Source organism: Falco punctatus, assembly GCF_963210335.1.
Source record: "Falco punctatus genome assembly, chromosome: 4".
NCBI lineage: Eukaryota > Metazoa > Chordata > Aves > Falconiformes > Falconidae > Falco > Falco punctatus.
In genome coordinates this window covers 102,550,532-102,575,315 of record NC_137583.1, presented here as the reverse complement: position 1 = coordinate 102,575,315, position 24,784 = coordinate 102,550,532, and the positions used below count along the sequence as shown (strand labels likewise).

Below are 24,784 nucleotides of genomic sequence, written 5' to 3'. Positions count from 1 at the left end.
TCCCTTGTAGCATATTTTTTGGCTCAACACAGCATCAGCTTCACTGCCACTCTGCAGTGAACAGACAGCTTGGATAACGCTGCAAAGCAAAATGCAGTATAAACCAAGCTGATTTTAAAACGGCATGCTCAGTAGCAATAAAAAGGGAAAATCAAATGGGGGAATCTGTGCAGGACCACCACCCCCAAGATGACCAAACTCCAGTTCACTTCTTAATGGTGGTGTTTATTAGATCTGCTGTCCGAGCTTACAGTTGTTCTAGACTTTCCCTCAATTTGTAGTAATGCCCTACCAAAAAATTCATGCAAACCCCAAGAACACAGAAAACTGAGGGAAGAAAAAAACACAAAGGTTCAGATCTTGAGTTTTTAATCAAAATAATTTTTTTATATACTTTTGAAGTCAGCAGTTTCTTTGACAGTTTTGGCTGTTTCTTTTTTATTATTTCTTTTCATTTTCTTAAATCTTTGTGAATGAGCCAAGAAAACAAGAAGTGTATGTGTACAAAATTCTTTCATCATTGGACTAACCCTGCATCAAATAATGTATACGTACCAAAATAATAATAAAAGAGTTGTTTATAGCTTGGGTGGCAAAGTGATCACAGGCACATGCTAGATCTGGTGGAGGGAGGAAGGCAATAAGGCCTCCCAAGGAGTAGGAAGAAAGGCTGGCAAAAGACATAAAAATGGATACAGCAAAAAAGCGTATCTGTGGTTGCCTCCTATATGATGTGTATTGACCTAGTAAATGGAGATGTCTGCAAAAGAGCTGTTATGCTATAAATATGCTTGTGCTAATATTATTAAAGCTTTCAGGCAGTTCAGTTTGTCCACATGGCTTCCCAGGGAGATGCCAGAGACGTGGCCCCTGTCCACAGCTAGTCTGAGCAGCACATGCTTGCCTGTGCTGTAACTGCCTGATAAGATGTAAGCTGGGGTTTTTCCCTGGGTGGACTGTGAAGTACATGCAGCTGCCTAAATAGGTACTTGGTGAAATTTTTAAATCTTCCTAACTGTGTTGAAATCTTTATGAGCAAGACATTTGAATGCTGTTGAAGATCATAAATAGCTTAGTGCTTACAAGTTATGAAAAGCCCATTCCTTGTCCTCTTTGCCCTCCTTTGTATGTTTAGGGAAAAAAAGTACTTAGAGAGTTGTTGATTATCTGGTATGGGCTTAGCAGCACTGGTCTTGCTTGAACTTACCAGTCTTGCTGGTTAAAGGAAATAAAAATTGAGAGGGAAGAAGAGAGGATGGGAAGTGACTGCCTGATTAATAAACTAAACTAATACAAATACTGGGAGTAGGAAAGCCACTTAAAAGCAGAAGATTATCCCTTGCCAGTCCCTACAGTCTAACCTCACTAAGCTGCTGTTCAGATGATACCCTGAAGCAGTTCCTGGTAGGGACTTAGCCCTTGTTCCAGCGGAGAGGGTGGTGAGATGAAAGGGATGTGGTTTAACTAGGCTGTGACTTCATTATCTTATCATCTTCTAGAGCTATCTGGCAGTCACTTGTAGAGCGCAGGTTGCGATTTCTCCCTTAATTGCTCCCACCTGCTGGAAGACTGTGCTCCCTGCCCCTGCACAGATGGCCCCAGCCTGCTGCAGAGACCCGCTACCCTCCTTTTCTGAAGCTTAATCCGTGTATGGGTTCAAGGGACAGGGAAAGGGTGGTGTTTTCTCATGAAATTAGTGATTGCAAGCTGTAGCTTTGCATCCTAGGGACAGCCATACTGCTGCCTCCTCTTACGCAAGAGATGGGTCAGGACTCCAGAGCACCACAGCCCCGTGAGCGTGTGCCCTCCTACTGCCAGGGACCTTTTATCTCTTAAGACAGGCAAAGATCTACCTTCTTTCCCCCTCTGCTGCGTACCTTCCTGTACTTTGAAGCTTCAGGTCATTGCATTTCCTTAAAACCCCACTAGGTTCAGGAGGAAAGGTGTGGGAAATAGAGGTGTGATGGCAGTGCTACTGGAAGGCTATGAGACAGATGTAGAGAATTGAAGGGGTCTCCTTATTTATAAATGTGAAATCTTAACCTGTGCACATACACATGAATAGTAATGAAAATATCTATTTATCTGTTTCCTTTTCAGGTTACGGTTTTGTAGATTTTGACAGTCCAGCAGCAGCACAGAAAGCAGTAGCATCTCTCAAAGCAAATGGCGTGCAGGCACAGATGGCAAAGGTAAGAGCAGCCATGTTACTACGGATTATCTAAGCTATTGGGTTAGATTTCCAGGAGTTTGGTTTGTTCATGTTTTTCTTAAGGTTTTGGATTGCTTATGCCAATGGGGTTTTTTTGTCCTTTGGCTCCAGAGCCTTATTCTTCCTATGGTTTGTCTTATATTCTTGAAAGCTGTGTCTCATGTGACGGGTTCTGCTCTGATGCTCTCTCTTTGCCCCACTTCCTGGAGACAGCTGTAATATGGAGAGTGCTGGAGTAGCAGAGCAGTTGGAAATGCCTTTGTGATGGCTGCAGTGTGAAAACATTGCCTTTTCTTTGCCTTGGAGTTGTCTTCATTTGGTTCCTTAGCCTTGGAATACTTATTCTTTTCTGACATGCCAGGTGGGCTTCTCTGAGGGTGTGATTGACTGAATATGAGGGAATTTTGTTTGATCTGGCTCTGTGTGGTTTCTCCTGACTTTTTATTTTGAGGACTATAGTCCTAAAAGTGTAGAATGTTGCTGAAAGAATAGCTACTGGAGGTGACTGGTGTCTGTTGTTCAGAGAGGCAATAGGAGCCATGCTGTACCTGTTGTAGCAGGTGCAGCGAGCTCAGATACTCTGGTCCTGGAATTGTCCCTTGTCCCCAAGCAAAGGGGCTGTTGGAGAGGTGGGAGTGATAGTCAATGACTGTCAGGTGCTCTGGCTGTTGCCTTTCTGAAAGCGTAATTATGGTCTTTGGGCTCTGGACTGTGTCAGCCAGCAAAAATAGCTGTTGCTTTGTACTTTAAAAATGCCTTGCCCTACAAGCACAAAAAAACCCTTAATATTGCCTGATTTAGACCTTGCAGTAATGATGTTGGCTTAGGATCGCGAACAGGTAATTATAAAAAGAGGCAAATCAACTAACAGACATCCACCACATTTAAAGATTCCCATTTAAAGGAATGCTGTTGATTTAAACCTTTGTTTTTCAACAAGGTCATAGAAAATATTTAGTTAGTTAGTTAGTTTAATCCTTGGTGGTAAATGAGGTTCTTTTGCCTTCTACTGGATTACACTCACTGTGTCTGAAAAGTAACTGGATATCATCCGCACATTTCTGTTTAACTGTGCCCCGCAACACAAGCTATGCTGTTTTATTTGCTCTTAGTTTTTGTTGACATGTGGCGATAAAAAGTGTTTGCTTCAAACGGGTAAAAGATGGCAAGCTGAAGAATACGAACACCTACTAAGTACTGTGCTATTTTATTTCTCAGATATACTGCATCTCCTTGTTAAAATATAGACAATTTGACACATTAGTCAAACTGTGAAAAAGAAACAAAAGACAGGAGATATGTTTTGTCCTACTGGTTGATATCAAATAGCCATTTCTGGGGAGGAATAAATCACTAACTACATAAATCTGTAAAACTGTAGATTTAAAATCAGAGATTTAAAGATAGGATTGAAAGATAGTCAGTATTTGGTATTCTCATGATTCAGAACAATGAACAATTTCAGCACTTCCATGAGTGAAAATCCCAAAACAGAAGGTCACTGTGTTTTGGATTGTCCAATATTTTGGGGGCCAAAAGCAAAGTTCGATGTTTTCAGACTGGGAAGGGTTGTACCAACCACTGAGGTTTGTTTTCTGGGGGATTTGTGGCAGGAAAAATTTTTTGCCCTGCATAATTTTGAGGCAGCTAGTGTGTACACATTTGTTTGTGTAAGGCTAACTGTATTTTCATTATTTAGCTGTGGTGCCTAGAATCCCAGATAGGTCCTTTTTAGTGCATTTGATAGTTCAAGATAAATATACAACTGACTTTTCCTATCTGAAAAAAACCCAAAGTATTTAGAAAAATGTGGATTCAAAGGAAATTGAGATGACTCTACACAAAGTACCTCACATTGCTGAGAAGGCGGGAGCCTGGGAAAGCAAATCTATCTGGAGAAACATGTTGGTTCTTGCACGTGTTGGAAGCCAAGTCGCATATCAGGACTGAAAGAAAACGTTACCTGCCAGTGTCTGAATTAACAATGAGGGCTCAGAAGAGGTTTGAAGAAAGAGTCAGAAGGATTTAGCCTCCACTTCTGGAAGTTTTGTTTAAAGAACTGCTTTAATTAGTGGCGAATGGTGCCTATCAAATGAAATCAAAGAAAAAAGAGTAAGTGTGAAGAATTTACTTAAACCATTTACATGCCATACCTTATAAAAATACAATCAGTGGCCTGTATCTTTTGGTGTGCATTGCAAAGCAATGAAACTGCCCCGTGTAGAGGCCCAGGAGAAGACTATAACCTCTGTTCAGCAAATGTCAAAAATCTCAGTCCGGTCGTGGATGCTTTTGAATAAAGGTGAAAGATGGATTAGCAAGCTTTTGCTGTGTGCTGGCCTTCTCCAGTAGTGAGACAAAGTATGCTGAAGGGTCGGTATAGTCTGTGATGTTTTCCTGGAGAGAAATCTTGCTCGGAAAGAAAAGTTCTTTCTCAGTTTTAACACAATATAATTTTTCTCATGGAAATCCAGGAATCTTCTTTGAAAAACAAAAAGCAGAACTGAACCCCCACCCGTGCTGGCTAGCAGAAGTATCTTGTGGATACTTGAGTAAAATATACTTATTTTATTGATGCCTAAATACAGCCACCTCCCTCATTTTTATAGCATTTGGACACCTTTTTGGCTGTTTTTGTTTCAGAGTGCTGCCTCTGGAAGAAGGTTAAACTCTGGTGGATTGATTCTCCAAGTCCCATCACTGTTGGAAAAGTTGTTCTGTCAAGGCTAATACACCTCATAACCCTACACAGGGAAAAACATCAATAAATGTGTTTGAATCTCTCTTTGTTCTCTTGGATGATGTTCAGCCTGGTGTAAAGTAATCCAGAGAGGATTCAGCTGAGGGAGAGGAACAGCAGTACTATGTCTGCAGAGGTAGCGGTGGCAGCTGCGAGGTGAGGTCTCTTAGGCACGTGGACAGCTACCTGCTTGGTGGGAAAAGGGCCCTCACAGCCTCCCACCCACGTGAGATCTGCATGAGGCTCTTGTACATGTGTGTGTGGTCACCTTGCCTCTTTGGCATTTCCCTCACACAGGTGCCGGAGCAGTTGTTTTGACTACTGCCACGGTCCTGTGTCCAATGAAGTTCATCTGAGTTGTCCATTATTTTTAAAAGTGCTTATTAACAACTTCATTTACCGAGAAGAATTAATGCCATGGAGCTGCTGAGTGATGGTTTCTCAGCTGGCCTGGCTTATTTTACTGTGTGCTTCCTGCTTGCCTTTGGAAAGAACTCAGACGTGCAGATTTGTTTGTATGTACGTAGTGCCTGCTTGTCCAGGCTTGTAGAGTCCAGGTGTTTTTTTGGTTTTATTTTCCTGCTAAAACCAGCACAATTGATATGCCACTGGATAACCTCACAGGAATTATTGAATTGTTTATCTCTTTGTGCTAAGGACTACGCAAACATGACACAGAAAAGACAACGCTTATGTGCATGGTTTATATATTAGTTTGGGATTTTCCATCTGCTCCTTTGCTGCATTTTCTGTAAAAATGTGACAGACAGAACATGGAAAATTCATAAGGAAAATCTTACTAATACGGGAGTTGGCTTAGACAAGTAGGCAAGGAAGCTAGTACACATGAAAAACGTATCAATGTTCTAATAAAATCTGTAGCCACATCTATTCTTGGGATTTGCAATAGATCTTCACCCAGAATTACATATTCATGACAACACTTCCTAATCTGCTTTATATGTAAGCTTCTAATGATGCTGAGGAGTCTTAAATCACCTGAAGAATCAATAGAAGTCTGTTGTCTAAACAAATTTGAGTGTCTGAACTTGTGTCATCCTAAAGTTAGTGGACTAAGCAACCAGTTTATACCTTCATAGACATTGTGGGGTCCTCTCTGATATCTTTTCTTTCCAGTTCTAGTCTGCTGCAAGACTGCATGAAGTGGAAGTTCAGGCAAAGGTTGCTTCTTGCAGAGAGCGTATAATAGGTTCTTTAATATCTAGCAGCCCATCAAGAGTGTTGAAATAAACACATTCACCAAGGAGATGTTCTCAATCCTGCTGTTACTCCTAGTGCATGTGTAAGGACTTAAAAAAAGTATTTGATGATACCTGTCTTCTCTGGGTTTTCCTTTTGTACGTATCATGCATTTAGGAATGCTCAGCATCTGTGTGAGAAATGTGGGCAATAAGAAATATTTAATTAGTGTTGGTAGTTGTCTTAAGTCCAAGGAACATTTCTCGACTACTCTGCTGCAGCGATTGCCAACCAGGGCGTACGCTGAAAGAGCTGGTTCTGAAAAAGGACTGTGTCAGTAAGCTCAGATGTGTTTTGTTTGACAAGGGAATTCCAGAATTAAATTTTGCTTGCGTGATATTTTTCTCATCTCTCCATTATGCAGAAGTTTAAATACAGGGAGTGATCACCATCTAGGTGAAACGTAAAAGGGAGCTGTTTCCCACAGAACAGAGCCAAGCATAAGAGCTTCTGAAGAGGAACAGAGAGCTGGTTGCTCTAGAGTTAAATAGACAGTTTTTCTCCAAGGACCAAGGAAAAGGAAATCCCACAGAAGAATCTTATTTATTTTCCAGGCTTTTGCGTTGGTTTCAGGAATTACTCTGGTATGAGTCAGCTGACCAAATAAGTCCATTCTGCCTGCACATTTTTCAGCTTCATTTTCTCTTCTTTTTAAATTACTTCCCTTTTTTCTGTGTCATATACCAATACTCTAAATGGCTGTTCCTTAAAATGGAAGCTGCAGAAAATGGAAAGACTCTCCAGTGAAATCCCTTCTTCCTAATATTTTTTTTCATCTAGATTTTTAATAGCAAATTTTAATTGTCTGTATTTTGTAGTTCAAAAATTCATGAAATTTTTCTAATAGAAACGCTATACTTAAAAACTATGAAATATGGCGTATACACTGAACATCTGATACACTGAACCCCGCAAGTAGTTTCTTAATTCATGACTGAAATGTCTGCAAATTTTAGCTAACCAAACTTCAGGATACTGGTTGTTTGTGGTTTTGGACAGTATTTATGGATAACAGCCTTATTGACTGAGTTAACTTTCCTTCTGGTACTAAAGCAGGATGCTGGGATTTTTAGAGTTCAATATTGAAATGGTCAGATCTTGTTTTAACCTCATTCTTTAATTATCTGATACGCGCACACACACACCCCCCGCAACCCAACTGTTCTATGAAGTCAAATATTTGTATAGGCTATTTATGAAAGTTTTTCTTTGTTTGCTGCTAGAGCAGGAGTTGGTGACTCTGGAAACCCCAGCGTGCTCAGTAATGTAGGAGAAGCTGAGAACTGTGCTGTGCTGACGCTGGCCACCTTCCACGCCATTTCCAAATGAATTACACAGCCAGGCGTGGGCTGCTGCTCCACCAGTTGTCAGAGACATTTGGCACAACTGAGTGTATGTGCAGAGTGCTCCACAGTGAACACTCCTCTTCTCTTCCTAAAATGTCAACTGTCACCCCCTGCACAGTATTCACAGTACGTACTGACTGATCAATGCTGACCTGCATCAATAACAGTCCTGGGTTAAATGACAGTGAAAAATTATAGGTGGGAGGCAGTGAAAGGTGGCTTGATTTAGATTTGGAAATCACAGGTGCCAGCATCTCTCTCCTTTGATTTCTTTTACCAAGTCAACCATACCACAAGCCCCAAGTTTCATATAGTACCACTTATCAAAGCCATGCCCTACCCATCCTCTCTTGCCTGCTTACCTGTGTTGTTGTTTTGCAAAAACTGTCTTTCACTCTTGTAGTGAGGAATCATAGTTTCTCAGCTGGAGCTGGCCCTTAAGTACAGGTTTTGTAAATGCAGGATATTTTTACATTCTTTAAAGGATAATGACTGACAACGTAAAAGCACTGGAGAGATGCTAAATTATTTGCTTGTATCAGATTTTATCACAAAAGTCTTAGGAAGATGTGCTTTTCCAAATCTGGAAGTTTTTTTTCCAGGTGAAACAGTGTCTAAATTCAGGATTCAAATCACAGATGTGCTATAGCAAATTTAAATTCCAGAAACTCTGCAGTAGCAGAAGACTGTGTCTTAGGAGCTTCCTCGACAATCAAGACTAAAGCAGTGAGCAATTTTGTAAAAACAGTGATGGCTTGGGATGATAGTGAAGATAGATGACATTAATGGAAGGATTTCATATTCTCATCTAGCCTGGCAAATTTCATGCTTCTACCCGAGAATTATATGGTAGCCAATGTGAAATGAGCGTATGATCCTGTTCCTGCCTTTAGATGTACATTCATAAGTCAACATAGAATGTATTAGCTGGAGCCGTCCTTGCAAGGAGATCATCAAGTAATCCTGGGTATATTAAAATCTGTCCTTTCACACTAGCATGTATTGCTCCTAAAAAACAGGTAGGTCAGTATGAAAGGGGGTGTGCATCGGCAGTGCTTGTACCACACCTGCCAAATTTCTACACAAAAATCTCTTTGGGGAATTTCAGAAGTGCTTAACTTAGCATAATTTTACTCTCTAGAAGTGAATGGGACTTTACTGTTGGTTAATGGAGAGGAATTAGGTCAGTGCTGTGTTCCTTTGTTCCCAAAAATCTTAGCTCAGCACCTTTCTTAACCACTAAGTTAGCTTAGAAAATCCTATGGCACATACAGTCATGTTTATTCTCTAGCTATCACCTCAAATAGACCTTGCCGTGGTATTTTACATCCCTTTTCAAGCGCTGCTTTAGTTTCTAGATTGAGTTGGGTTTTTTTCATAGTGTAACTTCATCTAAGATTAAAACATTCCTCTGCCTTTGAAAATCGCAATGTAAATAATCAGTAAATATATCCACCTCCATGCTACTAATGCCCTGCACCACAGAACAGATGCTGATAAGTGAAAGATGTAGCCAGCTTTTAGGCTGGAGAATAGTGGAATTAATGGGTTCTTTTCGGGTTATGAACTTCAGCCAAACAAGAATTGGCCTTTTTTCATAAATACACATTGTTCTTGACTTTCCTCTGACTTGGAACACATTTGAGTTGGTAATAATACAGCTGAAATCCACAGAGCTTTGGCAATTTAAGCCAGAGAGAAGAATGGGGCTCCCTATCTTTAGCACTCACAGAGCTATACATCTTGGAAGCTCTTACACACCCTTTGCAAACCCTTTATGTTTGCAGAACAGGAAATCTGAGTCCTGCAAATGAGTTAAAACACTGAAGTCAGATAATTCTTTTTTCCCTCCATACTCAGGAAACTCCAAATGCCCCATGGAGGAGTTGTCCTACCACAACTATGCAGCCTGGGAATCTGCTGCTCAGACTGAGAGAAACTATGTTCTAAATTCAGTAAGCACATCTTTACTCACCAGGAAAAACCCAGTGCACTCTGAAATGATCAAAAACCTGTGGTTTTAGAAAATATTACTGTGGTAGAAAATGGACATAGCCTTTCTTTCAGTGACATAACATTTAATCATGTTCTTCTGTTGCTCAGCATGAGGACGATGCTTTTGTAAGGTGAGAAACAAAAAATCATTGTATCTAGCATGCTTTTTCTCAGGAGGAGGAAGAGATGATTCACATGACCACCAGTGGGAGGATATATGCATGCTTTTTGGGGTACCACTTAGTTTGAACTGAGACACTTACTCGACAAAGCAATGTGATTTGTGTGAAAACCAGGCCGCTTTCAGATTTTGTTTGATTTGGAAAGCAGGTGTGCAAACTTCAGTATCATTTCTTCTGAGTTGATCTGAGTGCCTGTGTAACAGCTCATCAGCCTGGAAATACACAGGTGCATATTTTGCCAGTAAACACAAATCTACTAGTAATATGCATAGATACTCCCTGTGCACATACGCATCCCCCTCTGAATATCTAAATGTTACTGTATTAGTGAATATTCTGCTTGTTATTTCCTTATTAATGAATGTCTCCCATTCAACCAACATGTCTGAGTGGTTTGGCTGTAATCTAAATAAATTCAGGTTTAGATGCAATTTTGTTCACTAATGAATGATAATTTTTGTCGCTGGAAAACCCCCTCTATTTTTCCATTGTATAAAATTATCGGATTAGGCTCTCCTTGCAACAAACTGAGTCATGATGTCAGCTCATTGAAATTTTTAGTCTTTGGACTTTTCTTTGTGTATTTATGTGCAGAAGGAGAGGTTAAGATGATTTGATAGGTCTAATTCTATTTGCAGTTCTGTTAGACTAACTATGATGTGATCAGCATAAATGTAAGTGATATAAGAATGTAAAACTGGCCTTATTGGGCCAGAACAAAGGTCCCCCTGACATCAGATTCGCTTTCTGATAGTGTGCTATAGCACTTGTCAACAGAAGAGTACAAGAACCAGGCAAGCGCATGAGGATACTTTCCCAGAGTACTCTCCTAACTCTGTCTCCTAACAAATCAGTAATTTGCTATTTGGGGTTGCTCTAGCTTGTATTCAATAGCCTCCTGTAGAACTGCCTCCCCACCCCCAATTAAAGAATTTGTCCTGCCTTTTTTGCATTTAAAGTTTTGGCAGCACAACATCCAGCCTTAAGAAATTCTTCTGTTTAACTGTATGTTCTCTGAAGAACCATCTCCTTTGCTTGCTCTAGACCAGCAATGTTGATTCCATTGATTGCTTGCTAATTCTTGCATTGGAAGAGACAGAAGGCTCCTTTTCCCTATGAGTCTTTCTCATACCACTTACAATTTTATAAAATGCAACCATAACTTCCCTTAATCCCTATTCTTTTCCACTCTTAAGAAAGATGTGCCAAAATGTGCATGCATAAATAAGGATGTGGTTCTCGGAAGCAAGGAGCAGTTGCTAAGTAATGAACGTGAAGCATGGTAAAGTGTTGTTGTAGTATGAAAGCACAGCTGATAGGAAGCTTAGGGGGTCGTTTCACATCAATATGCTGAACATGAGTTGAGTTTTGCTAATGCTGTGTAGTGCTGCATATTGGGAAATGGGAAAACAGACACACAGAGGAATGGTACGTTTGGCTATTATCAGGTATTTTGTGAGGTGTTCCTCATTTTGTACAAGGATAAATGCACATATCAGATTAAATCTAAGAAGATCATTTTTTTAAACAAGAAATGTCAGCTTCGGAAAAATATACCCCAGAAATAATTGAAGTGTTAAAAAAAGAGTAACAAAACAGCAAGAGAAGAAAGTATAACCCCAAGTATAGGACATATTTTCAATGTTGTGTCAAAAGGAAATATATGCCAAAAAACCCCACCTGTGTATATAAATAAGGCTTATAAACGCCTGCCTTAAATCCTGGGTTTGTTTGATCTCAGCTTTCCTTAAATCTTAGATCAGGTTTGGTCTGACATTTTGCTGAACAATTCCTGAAACTAAAGCCACTGGTGGATCAATGTCTGGCCAATTCTGTGTGCAGAGTTGAGGACATTACCTTTGCCGGGGCTAGTGAAGAACCCCTGTGCATTTTATCTTGCTCTTGCTGCTTGGACATGATGTTGCTAGCAATGCTGCAGCACGTGCTTTCATATCTAAAAGGAGGAAAGGACTGCAGCAGATCTCATGCTGTGCAGATGAATCCTTTTTTAGGAAGGATGTGTATTAATGCTGTTCTGCTTTCCCTAGTACTCATGGAGTAAAATGACCCTTTTTTGAGCCATAGTCTGAAATGGTGGGCGCATGGGAGAACCTAGGGACCCTAAATTGCCAGTTTCTTTAGCTGTGAAGACAGAAGGAAGTTTTGTTTGAGTCCCCAAAAAAACCCATAGAAGAGTATGTCCTGGGGATCTCTGGGAAGTTTGCATCTACCAAAGAGACCCCTTACACTGCAGTAATGGAAGTACAACAATTATGTCCTGTACTATGCCTCATAACTTTATGATTTTGAAAACCATGGAGAACAATGAAAACTTTGATGACAGCAGCTGTAGGTACATTTTTGCAGTTGGAAAAGTTGGGCCTCCCCTGGGTGAACGTAGAATTAGAATGGATATAATATTTGATAGGAAGTGTATTTTTCCCATGTTAGAATGTATATAACTTGCTTATCTCAATGCCAGTGAGTAACAAATCAGTGTGTTCAATAAACACTCATCAGTCATTTGCAGTCTTGATACATTTATCAAGATTTAAAAAGGAAAAGAAATCATGAAGGAAGGGAGTATAAGGTGTTTCATTTCTTAAATCAGAAAATTTTGGAGTTGGGATAATTAAGGTTTGCTGCTGGGAAGATTGACTTTGAATTCCTCAGAACAAGTGGAGGTATCTTTGTGAGAGTTGTCACTGAAGTCTGTGCCTCAGACGTCATTTCTTCATGCAGTTAAATCATTCTTGGTTCTTAAATGCTGCTGATAGACAGGTAAAGAAAGAGAAGATGCCTTGATGAAAAACTTCCTCATCTTGAAAAGTATCTGCCACTTTTACTATCCCACTTAGTTAATACACAATGTTGTTTCAGTGCAGTATCACAGTTCTGTCTCTGTGTATATGGGCATATGGGGTTTTAGTATGTGCATGCATAGTTGATAAGTACTCAAATAACTATATTTATATAAATATATGCATGGATTTATAGATGATCATTTAGAAATATTCTTGGAATATTTTATTATATAATGCAATTCTCATGCGTAGCAAAAAGTATTACAGTGGCATTTTTATAGTATGTGCTCTTGGAGTGCGACTATTTACTAGTAATTCTTCTAAGCCCTGGGAATAAAATGCTGTGTGTTTTTTAGGAATGTGCTGTAGAAATAGGAAGGAAATTGGAACTAAATTAAATCTTGGTCACATTCAGCTGGTGTTTTTCCATCTGTCAGCAAAAACTGGCAAAACCCAAAACAACAACAAAATTGTAAAGTCTGAGATGAGATTTAGTGATTTACTGTCTGCTTTAACTGTGCCCGTGGATTGAAGTAGTACTACAGAGCCTCAGGGTTTCCCAGATACTTCCATAACTTATTTGTCCATTTTGCATATAAGGTTATGATCCCACCATTTATCTAGCAATTTTCTTAGTCACCTACTCCAATTATAGCTTGTTATGGAAAACCAGGATTATAATTTATATGGCTGTGTTGCCTTGTTATAGCAATACAGCATAAAGCAGCATACGGAGTCAGTGAAGGGGGGGTCTTGTCAGCATCTTTAGCTTCCAAAAAATCTTTTTTCCTCACTTAAAAACTGTTCATCAGTGAAAGGTCAGAACTAGTAATAGCGTGACCTAATTCACATCAGACCGCCTTCTTATTGTACAACCCATTTCACGTGGTAAAATCGTGGGTTTGGTAAAGCAGCTAGAACAGATCCAAACCAGGTGGAAATCTGGCTGTAATGGGGTCAGAGAGGTCTCGCTGTCTTGCCCTCTCTCTGGGGCTGCTGGGCCTACAGTAATGGAGATGTTTCCCTTTCAGAATAAAAATTTGATTAGCTGAAATACATAATGGCTCTCTTCTGTACAATCAATCTTCTGATTCTTCTGGAACTCAGGCTTTCAATATTAAAAAGGAGTGTTAGGTGTAGACTCTGCTTTGCATTGCTTGAAGTTCAAATAAACAGTTTCATCTTGCATGATTGCACTGTTGCATGCTATTCATTTCTCTTGAGTATATAAGTAATTTCCAGATTGGCTTATGGGAGTGCATTGAAGAGGCTGGACATTTTATGTCAGTCAGCAATTAGATTAGGTACCAGGGTACCTCTCTGCACTCCTCTTAAGTGACTATTGTACTGGCTGTCTTTGATCACAAGACATCTGGGAAGCCTGGTGCAGGCATATCTAAAGGACACGGTCTGACAAAAGTAGCAACTTAGGCGCTTCCCTCCTGGGAGCATCAGCTAGTACCTTGTCCTTTATACTAGATTTTACTAAAGATGGATTTTACCATGTCTTTGGTTAGAGGTCTTTTGAATTTTTAGTAGCTGAGACCTGAAATGCTTTGTACTGTGATGAAAACCTCTCACAAAACACGTCCTTCTCAAGTCACCTGGTCTTAACAGTCCATAGATCAGATCAAGCATTGAATGATGCATGTAAATACTATTTATTGCCTGTTTGCTGGTATTTCTTTGATAACCCCTTTTGTGTTAGTCTTTCACTTAAAATTTTGGGAATTTTTCACAGTGATCGCTGCTTTCACAAACGTCTTCCCTTATGTAACATCCCCCTTTGCTCCCATGTGAGTGCAGCCCTTTCACTTCAGTCTTTTCTACCTCTGTCAGTCCACATGAAGCATTTGTAAAGCAGAACAATATCCCATTTGCATCCTTCCCTTTGCTCTTGTAAACAAGCCACATTCTTTTTAGGGTGATCCTGCATGCTTATTACCATCCTGTGGCTGTTTTGCAAATTTTGAATCTGAGCTGGGTGGATGTTGCACAAGGCAGGCAACAAAAGTCTCTCTTCTAGGAAAGACCAGTTCTTCCTGTGGTATTCCACTGATCAGTAGCCCTTTTCTATACCTTTTCTACTTACAATCCATCTGTCTTGAAGGTGGTTGAATAGAGCTGTACACTGTTTTTCAGAGAGGGTCTTTGCAGTGCTGTAATACCATCTCTTACTTGGGCAATACCTTGCCTAATATGTGTATTTTAGTACCTTTCAGTCAGTTGATGAGCACCCTAGGGTTTGCAGCAGAAACTCCTATTTTTAGCATGTGTAGAAACAGCATAATTTTGCATGGTGAACTGTTAAATTTCATTTAGTCTCCTAAAGTTAAATCTCTGAATGCTTTACCAGGTTTAGAGTCAAAGGCAGATGTTATATTTTGTAAGTGCAAGTTTTAATATGACCTCCAAGTGTCTGCAAATGTTCACAGCTAAAGTCCTGTTCTTTGGCTTGTCTTTAGCAATTATATCAACTGGTTGGCTGTTGTTTAATACCATAAATGCTATGGCTCAGCATCTTGTTAGGGTATTGTTGCCTGGTGTCATAGAGCTTAATTTCTAGCTGTGTATAATTCCAAAAATACAGTAAACTAAATAGAAGATAGAGAAAGTAAGTTAAATTTATGTGTTTCTAAACTTTAAATGCTTTCTAAAATTCTCTATTTCACAAAGGAAAGTGGAAATGAGAAAATGCCAGTAGAGGCTAGATGAGTTTCTAACATATTAAATCTTGGTATTTTTGCTCTAAGGAACATTTACTTCAATCATGATAAAATCTCATGTGCTTTAAGAAATGAGGATTAGATTCCATGGGGTTAGCAGGTTTTTATTACCTAGAAGATTATTTTTTTAAAAAAGAAAAAAAAAACGCCAACTTTTTATTATCTATGTAGATATTTAACTGCTAAAAAGTTTTAAAATGAAGATAGAATGGTGAGAAATATAGACTTGAGTTACAGATCCATAAGAAGCAAATGGGTATTCTCCTTTCATGTTTTTTTATTGTTTGGGGAGGGGTTTTTAGAATTACTGTTCACATAAATATTATGTTGAGAAAAACCTTGAAACATGCAGAAGACTTACTAAAGAGAATGATCTGCCTTCTTCAAACTGGCACTGTTGAGAGATGCACTCTAGAGACATATTTGTGTCTGATATTTGTTTTAGACAACTCTGAAATCTTGCTGTCCCAGTACAAATATCCAGATGACAGATGCACATACAAATATTTTTCAGGGAATCAGGTTGAGTTGTTTTAAGACATAACTCAATATTTATGCACAGGAGCTCAAACCTGGAAGTTTGGATGATTTAGAAGACCCTCACCCTTGTTGTGTTGGTACTCTGCCACTTCTAGTCATGTTTAAAAATAAAATTACTCAGGGTTACATAGCAGTGGTTTGTGGTTCTGAAGTTGGCTAGTTTAGAATACAGACCTATATTTTGGACCCAAAGTTAACAGATGTATTCAGTTTGCAATACTGGAATGCAAAGTCTTCTGATAGGAAGGTGTGCTGGATTGTTTCAAGATTTTGGCGTCCTGCTTCCCTAGCTGATATTCTGCCTACGTGAAATACTTTGCTGTCTCATCTGTGCTTATTTTTCTTCTTTTGCAGCAGAAATATAATATATTGGAGTTTTTTGATCAACAAATGATTTCTCTTGATCTTTTAATTTCAATACTATTAGCACTTGTTCTTATTTTTTGTTTCAAAAAAAAATAGTCCAGGACAGTATGTATTTGGCAAAAAAAAAAACTCAAATCTTTGATATTGCTCTGCTTGGTCATCAATAATGTAACTACCTCCACTTAATGTATTGGTAAAGAAAAAAAAAAAAAAGAGCAAACAATTTTTTTCCCTTTAGAAACAAACAATGAACATTGGTTTTCTATACAACTTGCTTTTGTTTTTCACCCTTAATGGCACGGTGCAAGGTTTTATTCTGGAAGAATTTAGGAATGAGGGGTCAGATTTGCCTTTAAAACCTTTAAAGTCCCAGCTAGAGGAAAACACCTTATTAAATAATTGTGCAAAACTCTTGTATCAGTCAGTGGGGCCCTGCATGCCTAATAACACCTTTGAAACCCAAAGGTAAAGCTGAGATAACAGAATCACGCCCGTAGGTCAGCTTGGCCCATCAAGTTGGAACCAAAACCTAAGTCTGGCCTTTGGGGCAACTCTCAAATTACCAGCTGCAGTTGGTGATCTGCACTTTGGCTTGGCGAACCCACGAGATGTCTCCTCCCTCACGAACATGAGGAGTTGAAAGGAGGTGCAATCTGAGGCACGTTGGGACCTAAATCAGAGGTAAGGGTCCAGCAATTTCTTCAAGAATCACTCTTGAAAGAGGATCGCATCTGTTTTGTGTAAGCAGTATATATTAAGGCAAATATTTCAACTGTTTTAAGCCCATTTAGAGTTTCCAGAATCAGTCTTAATAAAGTAGAAACCCCCAATTAAGCTGCTTACTGCAAATTAGAGGTCGATAGCTTCTTACAGACTGCAGAGTTTAAGAAGGAAGCCTTGTTAACCAAAGCTGGCTGTCCAGCACCCTGTCAGACCTTTACAGTTTGTGAAGTCCTGTGTTTTTCAAGCTGAAACAGTATCATCAAGAGTGTTATTAACTTCTACCACTCACTTTAAGTGTAAAGATTTTTGTTTCTAGATGGTGAATGACAGATCGGATCAGGGACCCACTGTGAAAGGCCATAAAGGTTCTGATGCATCAACACATTATTTCAAAGTAATAAATTGGTGATTTATACTTCCACTACTGAAGGATAAACTACCTCAAACTGCTGCTTGTATTTTCAGAGAAAAATATGCACGTAGGTAGTTTCTGAAAAGTGGCTGGTGTGCAGTAACCCGTTCTTGGGCCAAAGTCCTGCAATGTGCACGGTTTCATTTCAGTGGTCTGTGATGAGTAGGCCACGTCCTGGCAGAATACTCTGAATTAGTAAAAAAGTAATTTAGTAAATAAGTGATTTAGATTAAAAAGTATTGCATTTATTTAACAAATGTATTTTCTGTTCTCCTTCATTACTTGAGCAGCAACTCTGTGCATAGCTCTGTAGATGGTACAAATTAAAATCCAGTGCTTGCAGTGAATAAGATACTTATCATACAAGAAAATACCGAGATGCCTTGGCCAGAAGTTGGTTTCAGACATTACATACGATTTCTGCTCATGTGTATGTGCACGCCTGCCTGCATCACATGTGTGCATTCAGGGAGGGAGAGATGAAAAGGTCAGATGCCTGCGATGGATATGGTCTTTGTTCATCTTGCTGTCCTGATGAAGTTTTGTTGATTGAATATAAATATGCCTTAACCCTTCCACAGCACGTACATCAAAGGGAAAATTATTATAGAGAAGACAGGCATTTGTTGGTACAATGGAAGTCATACAGGACGTGCAATACTGTTTAGAGGCAGTGCATAGTGGTGTCTGGATTTATTTGCACCTAAAAAACTGAGCATTTCTTTTCATACAGCTTTGATTTACCTCAATTGCTACAAGTTTTTATTCCTCCTGGGATTTGGGGAACCATATTCCCACTATGCACTCATCTTTCCTTCGCATACTGTCTGCCCTCTTCAGTCAGTGCTGTCTGATAAGTATATATAATAAAGATCTTTTACATCAGAGCTAGTTACTATGCTGTCAAGCCAGTTACAGTGTTCTGGGCCTCAGGGGGAGCAATGAGTGATGAGTACAGCATTTATGTAAGTACTACTTACTTTTTATGTTAAGTATTGACTGTATCTGAACCTACTTCGGCATTATTAATGTTTATGAGAAGAATTGGATGATAATGTATCGTTCCAAAGTTTTTGTTTTAGAATTGTTTGGAGAGCATTGATTTTCCTCTTATCTTTTTGCCTCCAAGGAGCCTCAGTAGCCCATTAACTGGCTTTCTAAAGGTCTGTGTCAGGCTCCCTCATTGAGTTTGTAGATTTCTGTGGGATGCATCAAGATGCCCCATTTGCTATATGTCACTTAGGGTGGATCTTCTTAGCAAAAACATTTCTTGGCCCAGCTCTTCTTTTGGTTGCACCAACTTGCACTTTAAATTGAAGCCACAGTTAATAAGTTTAAATCTTAGTATAGTGCTGATGCATCTTACTGCGTAGTCAGAGCTTTGGTACTTTTGGACAATAATGTAGAAAAACATTTGGGAAGCAAAATTTGTAAATCAAAGTGTGAAGGCTTGGGTGAGCCTCTTGTGCTGCACATTATAAGCTTTTGCTTTGGATTTGTGCAAGATCTTTTTCAAATCCTCATTTGCATCATGTAATCATTCACTGAAATTTTTGTTCTTATATTCTGCAAACTATACAAAACTTTCTGAACTCTTTCAACACTGGAAAAGAGGGAGCTGGCATTTTTTTTGTCATTGCTACTTAGATTGCAGTACTTACCAAGGAGTGTTAGACGCTTACCAAAGATGGGGCAAGGTTCATCCCGTGCACTAAGGACTGTATGATTTAGAAAGACAAAGGCGAGTACACAAGGTAGTAACAGAGTTTTGTGTGTGATCTTCTAAGGAGAAGCAGAATTATCCCCACTGTCTTCACTTTTTTGTTCCCTTTCTCATTTCAGTGAGGGGTTTCCTGTTTCAGTTCTTACCTATTTAAACAGATTTTGTATGTTTGAGTCTTATGATGTTAAGTATGTTTCCCTTCATTGGAGCATCTCCCGTATATCCCTTTTCCTTCACTCACGAATCCACTGGGACAATCTTGTCCTTCTGACATACCTAATGGGATTTGTCAAGTCCTTGGTGTAACTGTGTTTTATTTCCATGAGTAATGAGATACTGTGGTAGGGCATCTTGTCCTGCCCTAAACGAGACATGCCAAGCCAAACATGAAATGGAATGCCAAACATTATGTTCTATATGTTTGTCAAGTGTGTGATCTATTTTTTAGAGACCCAACTTAGTACACTGAAATATTTTACTACTTGTGAACTTTAGCTTCTGTTAATATGATTGAAGCAAGTGGAAATGGAAATTGTCAGGGCAATTTAACAAAGAGAGCCTGTAAAACTCATTACATCCCAGGTAGTAAAATCACTTTAGAAGGCACATTCTTCAAACTTGAGCTTTATTCAGTAAACTGCATTGGTGCCTGACCTTTTAAGAGCTTTCCCTTCCTTGGGGGGGGAGGAGGGGGTAAGGCCCTGTTGTTCAGACCTACCTAGCTTAAATTATAAACAGCAGCCAGACTTGACTCTGTGCTTTAGATCACATGAGATGACAGAGTGTGCAACTGCTCCAAAGAGACAGTTAAATGGCCAGCTATTTAGATGAGTTTGATGTGTATTTCATGTAATTGTATACTCCATAAAGCAGTAAAAGGCCAATGTTGTGTGCTGGCTGTATTTTAGCACAAAGGTAAATCAAAGTACCAATCACAAGTTTGTAATTCAACTTAATCTTTTTAAGGCTTGATGCTTTTAAGAAGCTTTATATTGATACTACAATAGTGGATGTGCAAGGGTTAAAGTTACCTTTTGGGAAAAGAATTCCTGTTAGGTCTATATCTAATCTGCTTAGCAAGTTAAATCAGCGTGTGGAGAACTCTCCAAGAGCATGGGTGGGTTTCTCCTGCACTGCAGTGCAGTCATGCCCCAAAGTGTGCCTCCCTCTGCGCTGGCTCCGCACTGGCTTTTCCTGTTAAGGTTGTGAAAGAGCTGTCAATCCACTCTAGGCAGCAAATTTAAGCACAATTTTTTGTAGTTCTAAATCTTTTATTCTTCCAATCACGTGTCACAAATTTTGATTAGTGGAATACATGAAGAGCAAATGTGTCATGGGCTGTGTCTCGACCAGTTCGTTATTTCTGTGGTTTTCCATATTCCAGCATCTAAACAATTACGAGCTGTAGGGATTGCATTTTGTTGGAGCTATCCGCTGCCTGGCTCATCGGCACAGGGCAGGTTCCTCATTAGTGAGCCCACACACTCAGAGTTTAGTCCAGCAACCTTTGAAGTAAATTGAAAGCCTCCCACATATTTATTGGGTGTCAGATCAGACATTTAATGCACATTGTGGCATTACAAGATTTTGCCTAATTACATGATAAGGCTTTTGCCTTATCTATGCCGTCTGTGAGATAGTATTACTTATGGGAAGTATGTTAGAGCTGATTGTGGGAAACTTTAAAAAGAGAGTGCTTGCCTGCTCTGCAATTCTCATGTTGTTTCATGTATTTTTTTGCCTTTGGTGCTATGCATTTTTTATTTCTCCTGGATCTGTCACCATCTTATCTAGAGGTTTCCTGAACATGTTTAATGGGAAGTTGATAAAAGACATAAGTGAAATAAAAGAAGGTTAAGAAAGCATTGAGAGTGAGGAATAGAAACTTAAGAAAAGGAAACTTTTGAAAAGAATATAAAAACTTACATAAAAAAGAAATAAATACTTTTGCTTTTTGTTTTACTGTAAGCAGAAGAATTTTTAAACGCATAAATGATACTGAGTGCTTTGTGCACAGAGAATAGTCAGGTCCTTAGGTGACAGATCAAAAGCTATGTAAGTTCACAGCACTCCTGTTAAGATTCCTCCTTGTGTATGTAATCCACAAAAAGTTTGCCAGCATAAAGAAATGATGGGAGATAGTTACACATATAGGTAATTGAACTCTGCAGTAAAATTTCTTTTCCACAGAGAAGTACTGATCTTTGTGTATAAATTGTTTCACATCAAGTAAAAGCTGGTAATAGCCTAGATGTAGAGCCTAATAGGAATACCCTTTGAAAATTTGGCCTTTTCTCATCCAGAGAAGAAATGCTCCTTGCTTTCCAACAGGTGAAATTTATTCCATTATTCCTGCACATCTGCAGCATTTCCTCTTCCCTGTTTGAATTCCCTTTTCCAGTATGTGGCAGAGCCTCAGGTTTGTCACATAGACAAGAGAGCAATTATAGAAGAAACATTAATCTTTCTGAAGATGCTAGGATATAAATGACCCACTGTCCTGTGGAACAGGAATGCAGATGAACCTTTAATTGTAGATATACATGGCATGTGTTATGGGTTTTTTTTTTTTTTGCTTAAATGCTCTGTCTTGCAGAAAACAGGAATAGGAATAGTTGAGAATATGCTCTGTTCCACTAAACAACTTATAAACTGTCTACTGTAAGAATACTGCCTTAATATCTTGCAGTAATGCCAGGGTGTTATGCCCAGCATTTAAAAAATACTTATAATACAACATTGTGTTTGCTATCTATAGCCAGGTAACCTATAGTTATTATTGAGGTATGAAGTAGTTTAAAAGTTTACATTTCTCTGAGGAAGATTGATGTTCAGTCAAGGTATTTTATTTGATGATGAAGGAAAGTATTTCTTTAAATAGACAGATTGACTTCATTTATTAGAGTTGTTTCTTCCATATGAAGCAGAGTTTTCCAAAATTCTTACTCTAGGACCAGCTACAAGCTACCTGTGGTTTCTGCAAACTCCACTCTGGGACTCACAAAAATAATTATGAATTCTTTTACCTTATTCAAACATCTTTAACCAGCAGTATTTGTCCTGTCATTTCTGAAATGTCAGATTTTAAGACTAATTATTTCATCTTTGAAAATAACAGTTAATACTGTGTAAATACTCATTTCAGCAATCACTCCGTCACTCCATGCTCCTCTACTTCAAAGGCACATCAAATGTTGAAGAGAAGAAGGGAAAAAAAGAAGAAAAGATTGCATTTTGGAAATAGCACCGTGATTGATTATAAAATCTCATTCTCTATTTTTATACTTTGTCTCTATTTTCTCAGCTTAATGCAGTATGATGGTTACATTTTAATTTCTGGTCTTTTTTTGTCCATTTGCATTATTTTACATATGCTCTCTTCAGTGTCATCTTCTGCTTAAATGGTTTATTGTTGGTAGCGACTGAATTATAAGCCATTTACAAGACGTGTCTGAATGGGCTTAGCAAGGAAAGCCTTCCATCTTTTTAACAGGTTCTACAATAAATTGAAACTCAAGCCCTACTTCAGCAGATTATTTCAAAATATGTTGCAATTCTAGTATTGTAATTGATCATATTTTTGTTCAGGAGAAGTTGAGCTTCACTGTGTTTAAAATTATATGAACTGCTCAGCAAGCTTTTCTGTCTGCAGCTCAACTCTTTTCTAACTGCAGCTCTCTGATTTTCAGTTCACTTGGAGCATGGACAGAATGAGTTCCTGGGGAAATCTCTACAAAACTACCCCATAAACCCATAAACATAGCCCCCCTTGCTAACAAAGAGGACTGAGGCTGCCCTTGGAGCACGGAGTCACAGGGAGTGAGCTCAGTCACTGCACTGTATATAAGGTTTCCAATAAACTGTGTTAGCTTGAGTTGCAGTTTTGGATGGTGACTTCTGGGTCATTATGTGTAAGCAAAAGCTGGTCGGAGCCTCGCCTGTGTGTTTAGACTGTGGTTGCTCCACAACTTGGGTGAGGGAAAATGTATTAGACTGTATTTAGTTTAACTACCTAGAGTAACAGGAAAAGATATTTTAGAGAGGGTGAGGGAATTAAATTTATCTATGGCATCAGGTACCCAGCATAAAGTAACATGGCACAAATAGCAATTCGTGGGAGATAGTAGGAATGCTTAAAGGCATAAGACTCAGACCTGTTTGTCTTCAAGTGCCATGACTGTATGTATCGGAAAGCAAATGCAGGTGTTCGATATATGCACCGTTTTGCAGGTAACCTGAATCTATCAGTAGCAAACTGAAATTATGCACAGATTTATTGTGGAAATGCTAAGTATTCACAAGGAGAATACCTACAGTGACTCCCTGATATGATTTCCCCTTACAGATTTCACCCAGAAAAAGAGTTGTTGGCAGGAAGCATGATCCCCTGTTAAGCTATTTGGTTTTATTAGCAAATCACTCATATTTTTATGTTAGTCACTAGGTGTATTTCTTTTGTCCTTGTGCTTATTCTTCCAAGTCATGGAATGATTCCAGGATATGATTAATTGCCAGTAATTCTCACCAATTTTAGTGGGATGTGAGAGTTTTCGGTTCTTTGCAAGATACTGTGTAGAGTGAAGATATCTATCCTCTGTATATGTATGTGTATATGGGAGACTAGGGCTGTATTTCACATAAGTAGACATTATTGAGCATATTATGGTATCGATTCTATTGAATATAAATCTGCTTTCTGCACCACACTTTCTATTTTGAATAACTTGTCTTTCTTTCTATCAGTATTGCTTACGCGCGCGCGCACACACACACACACACAGAGAGCTATACAAAGAAGAAGACTTCAACAAAGGAAAAGGACTTTCGGGAAGACCAACAGTGAACCCAACTGACACCTAGAGAGCATACTGATGCTTTCTAGGGACTCTGAGAAAAGAAAATACGTTTTGCCGCATCACAATAGCAAGCAGTGACACTCTTCTCATTTTCTACAGAATTTGCTAAATTTCCCAAAAGATATTTTCGGTGGCAGAGTGAAGGTACTTAATAAATAATCTCTGCTTGATTTTACAATTAATTGTTCCAATAACTATTTCTGGAGTTAGCAGTATTTTGAGTAAAATGGTGATCAGCGTTAAGGCAGCTTGACTGGCTACATGGTGTATCTGCATCATGCTTGCTACTTTCTGACGGAGGTTTCCCTCTCTAAAACATTGCAGTGTTAAGGTTTGAGTAAGCTAGAGAAGTTTCTGCCTGGTAGGGTATAGCTGATACAGACACTGTGCAAAGCAAGGCTTATCGTAGTGCTGGCTTAAAATATTCAGCTTGTAGTTTTCTGGGGAAAAATTCCAAACTGGGAACTGCTTCATGTTTTCTTTCAAAACACTGTTTGTTTTCTGTAAACAAAGAGCAGCTCTTTTATAGGTAGTTGAAAGTACAAAGGGGTCTCTTGGCAAATCGTTAATCTTGCTTATAATTGTTAGTCAGCATTGTAATTCTTTTCCATAAATTAGAAGAGGAGAGTTAGCCAAATATCTTGTGTTTCCTGTGGCAGAGAGCAAGAAGAACACTGATTGTCGGGGCAGGGACCCCATTTGATACTTGCATTAATGTATAATACCTTGTGCGTTACTCAGTAGTGGAGAAGGGAAGGGCAGAGACAGATGGGGAGGAAAAGAAGAATTGACTTGGTTTGGTTACTTCATTAGAAAGGTGGAAGACATGCTTAACTCCTACCCAGCTTCCATAGGTTAAATGATTATGGCTTCCCTTCCGCTCATCAGCAATGCTACAG

At 39.0% G+C, this 24,784-nt stretch overlaps 1 protein-coding gene across 6 annotated transcripts in view; it reads left to right on the top strand.

The window, feature by feature from the left end:
• The window catches only part of RBMS3 (RNA binding motif single stranded interacting protein 3), a gene marked incomplete at its 3' end in the record, with an annotated part of 449,340 nt that overhangs the window by 182,932 nt on the left and 241,624 nt on the right, over positions 1 to 24,784 (top strand). For all 6 annotated transcript variants that reach the window (XM_080385818.1, XM_080385817.1, XM_080385821.1 and 3 more), the window contains exon 4: positions 2,101 to 2,192. In XM_080385818.1, the coding sequence (XP_080241944.1) occupies positions 2,101 to 2,192 (92 nt within the window). The remainder of the gene's footprint in view (positions 1 to 2,100; positions 2,193 to 24,784) is intronic.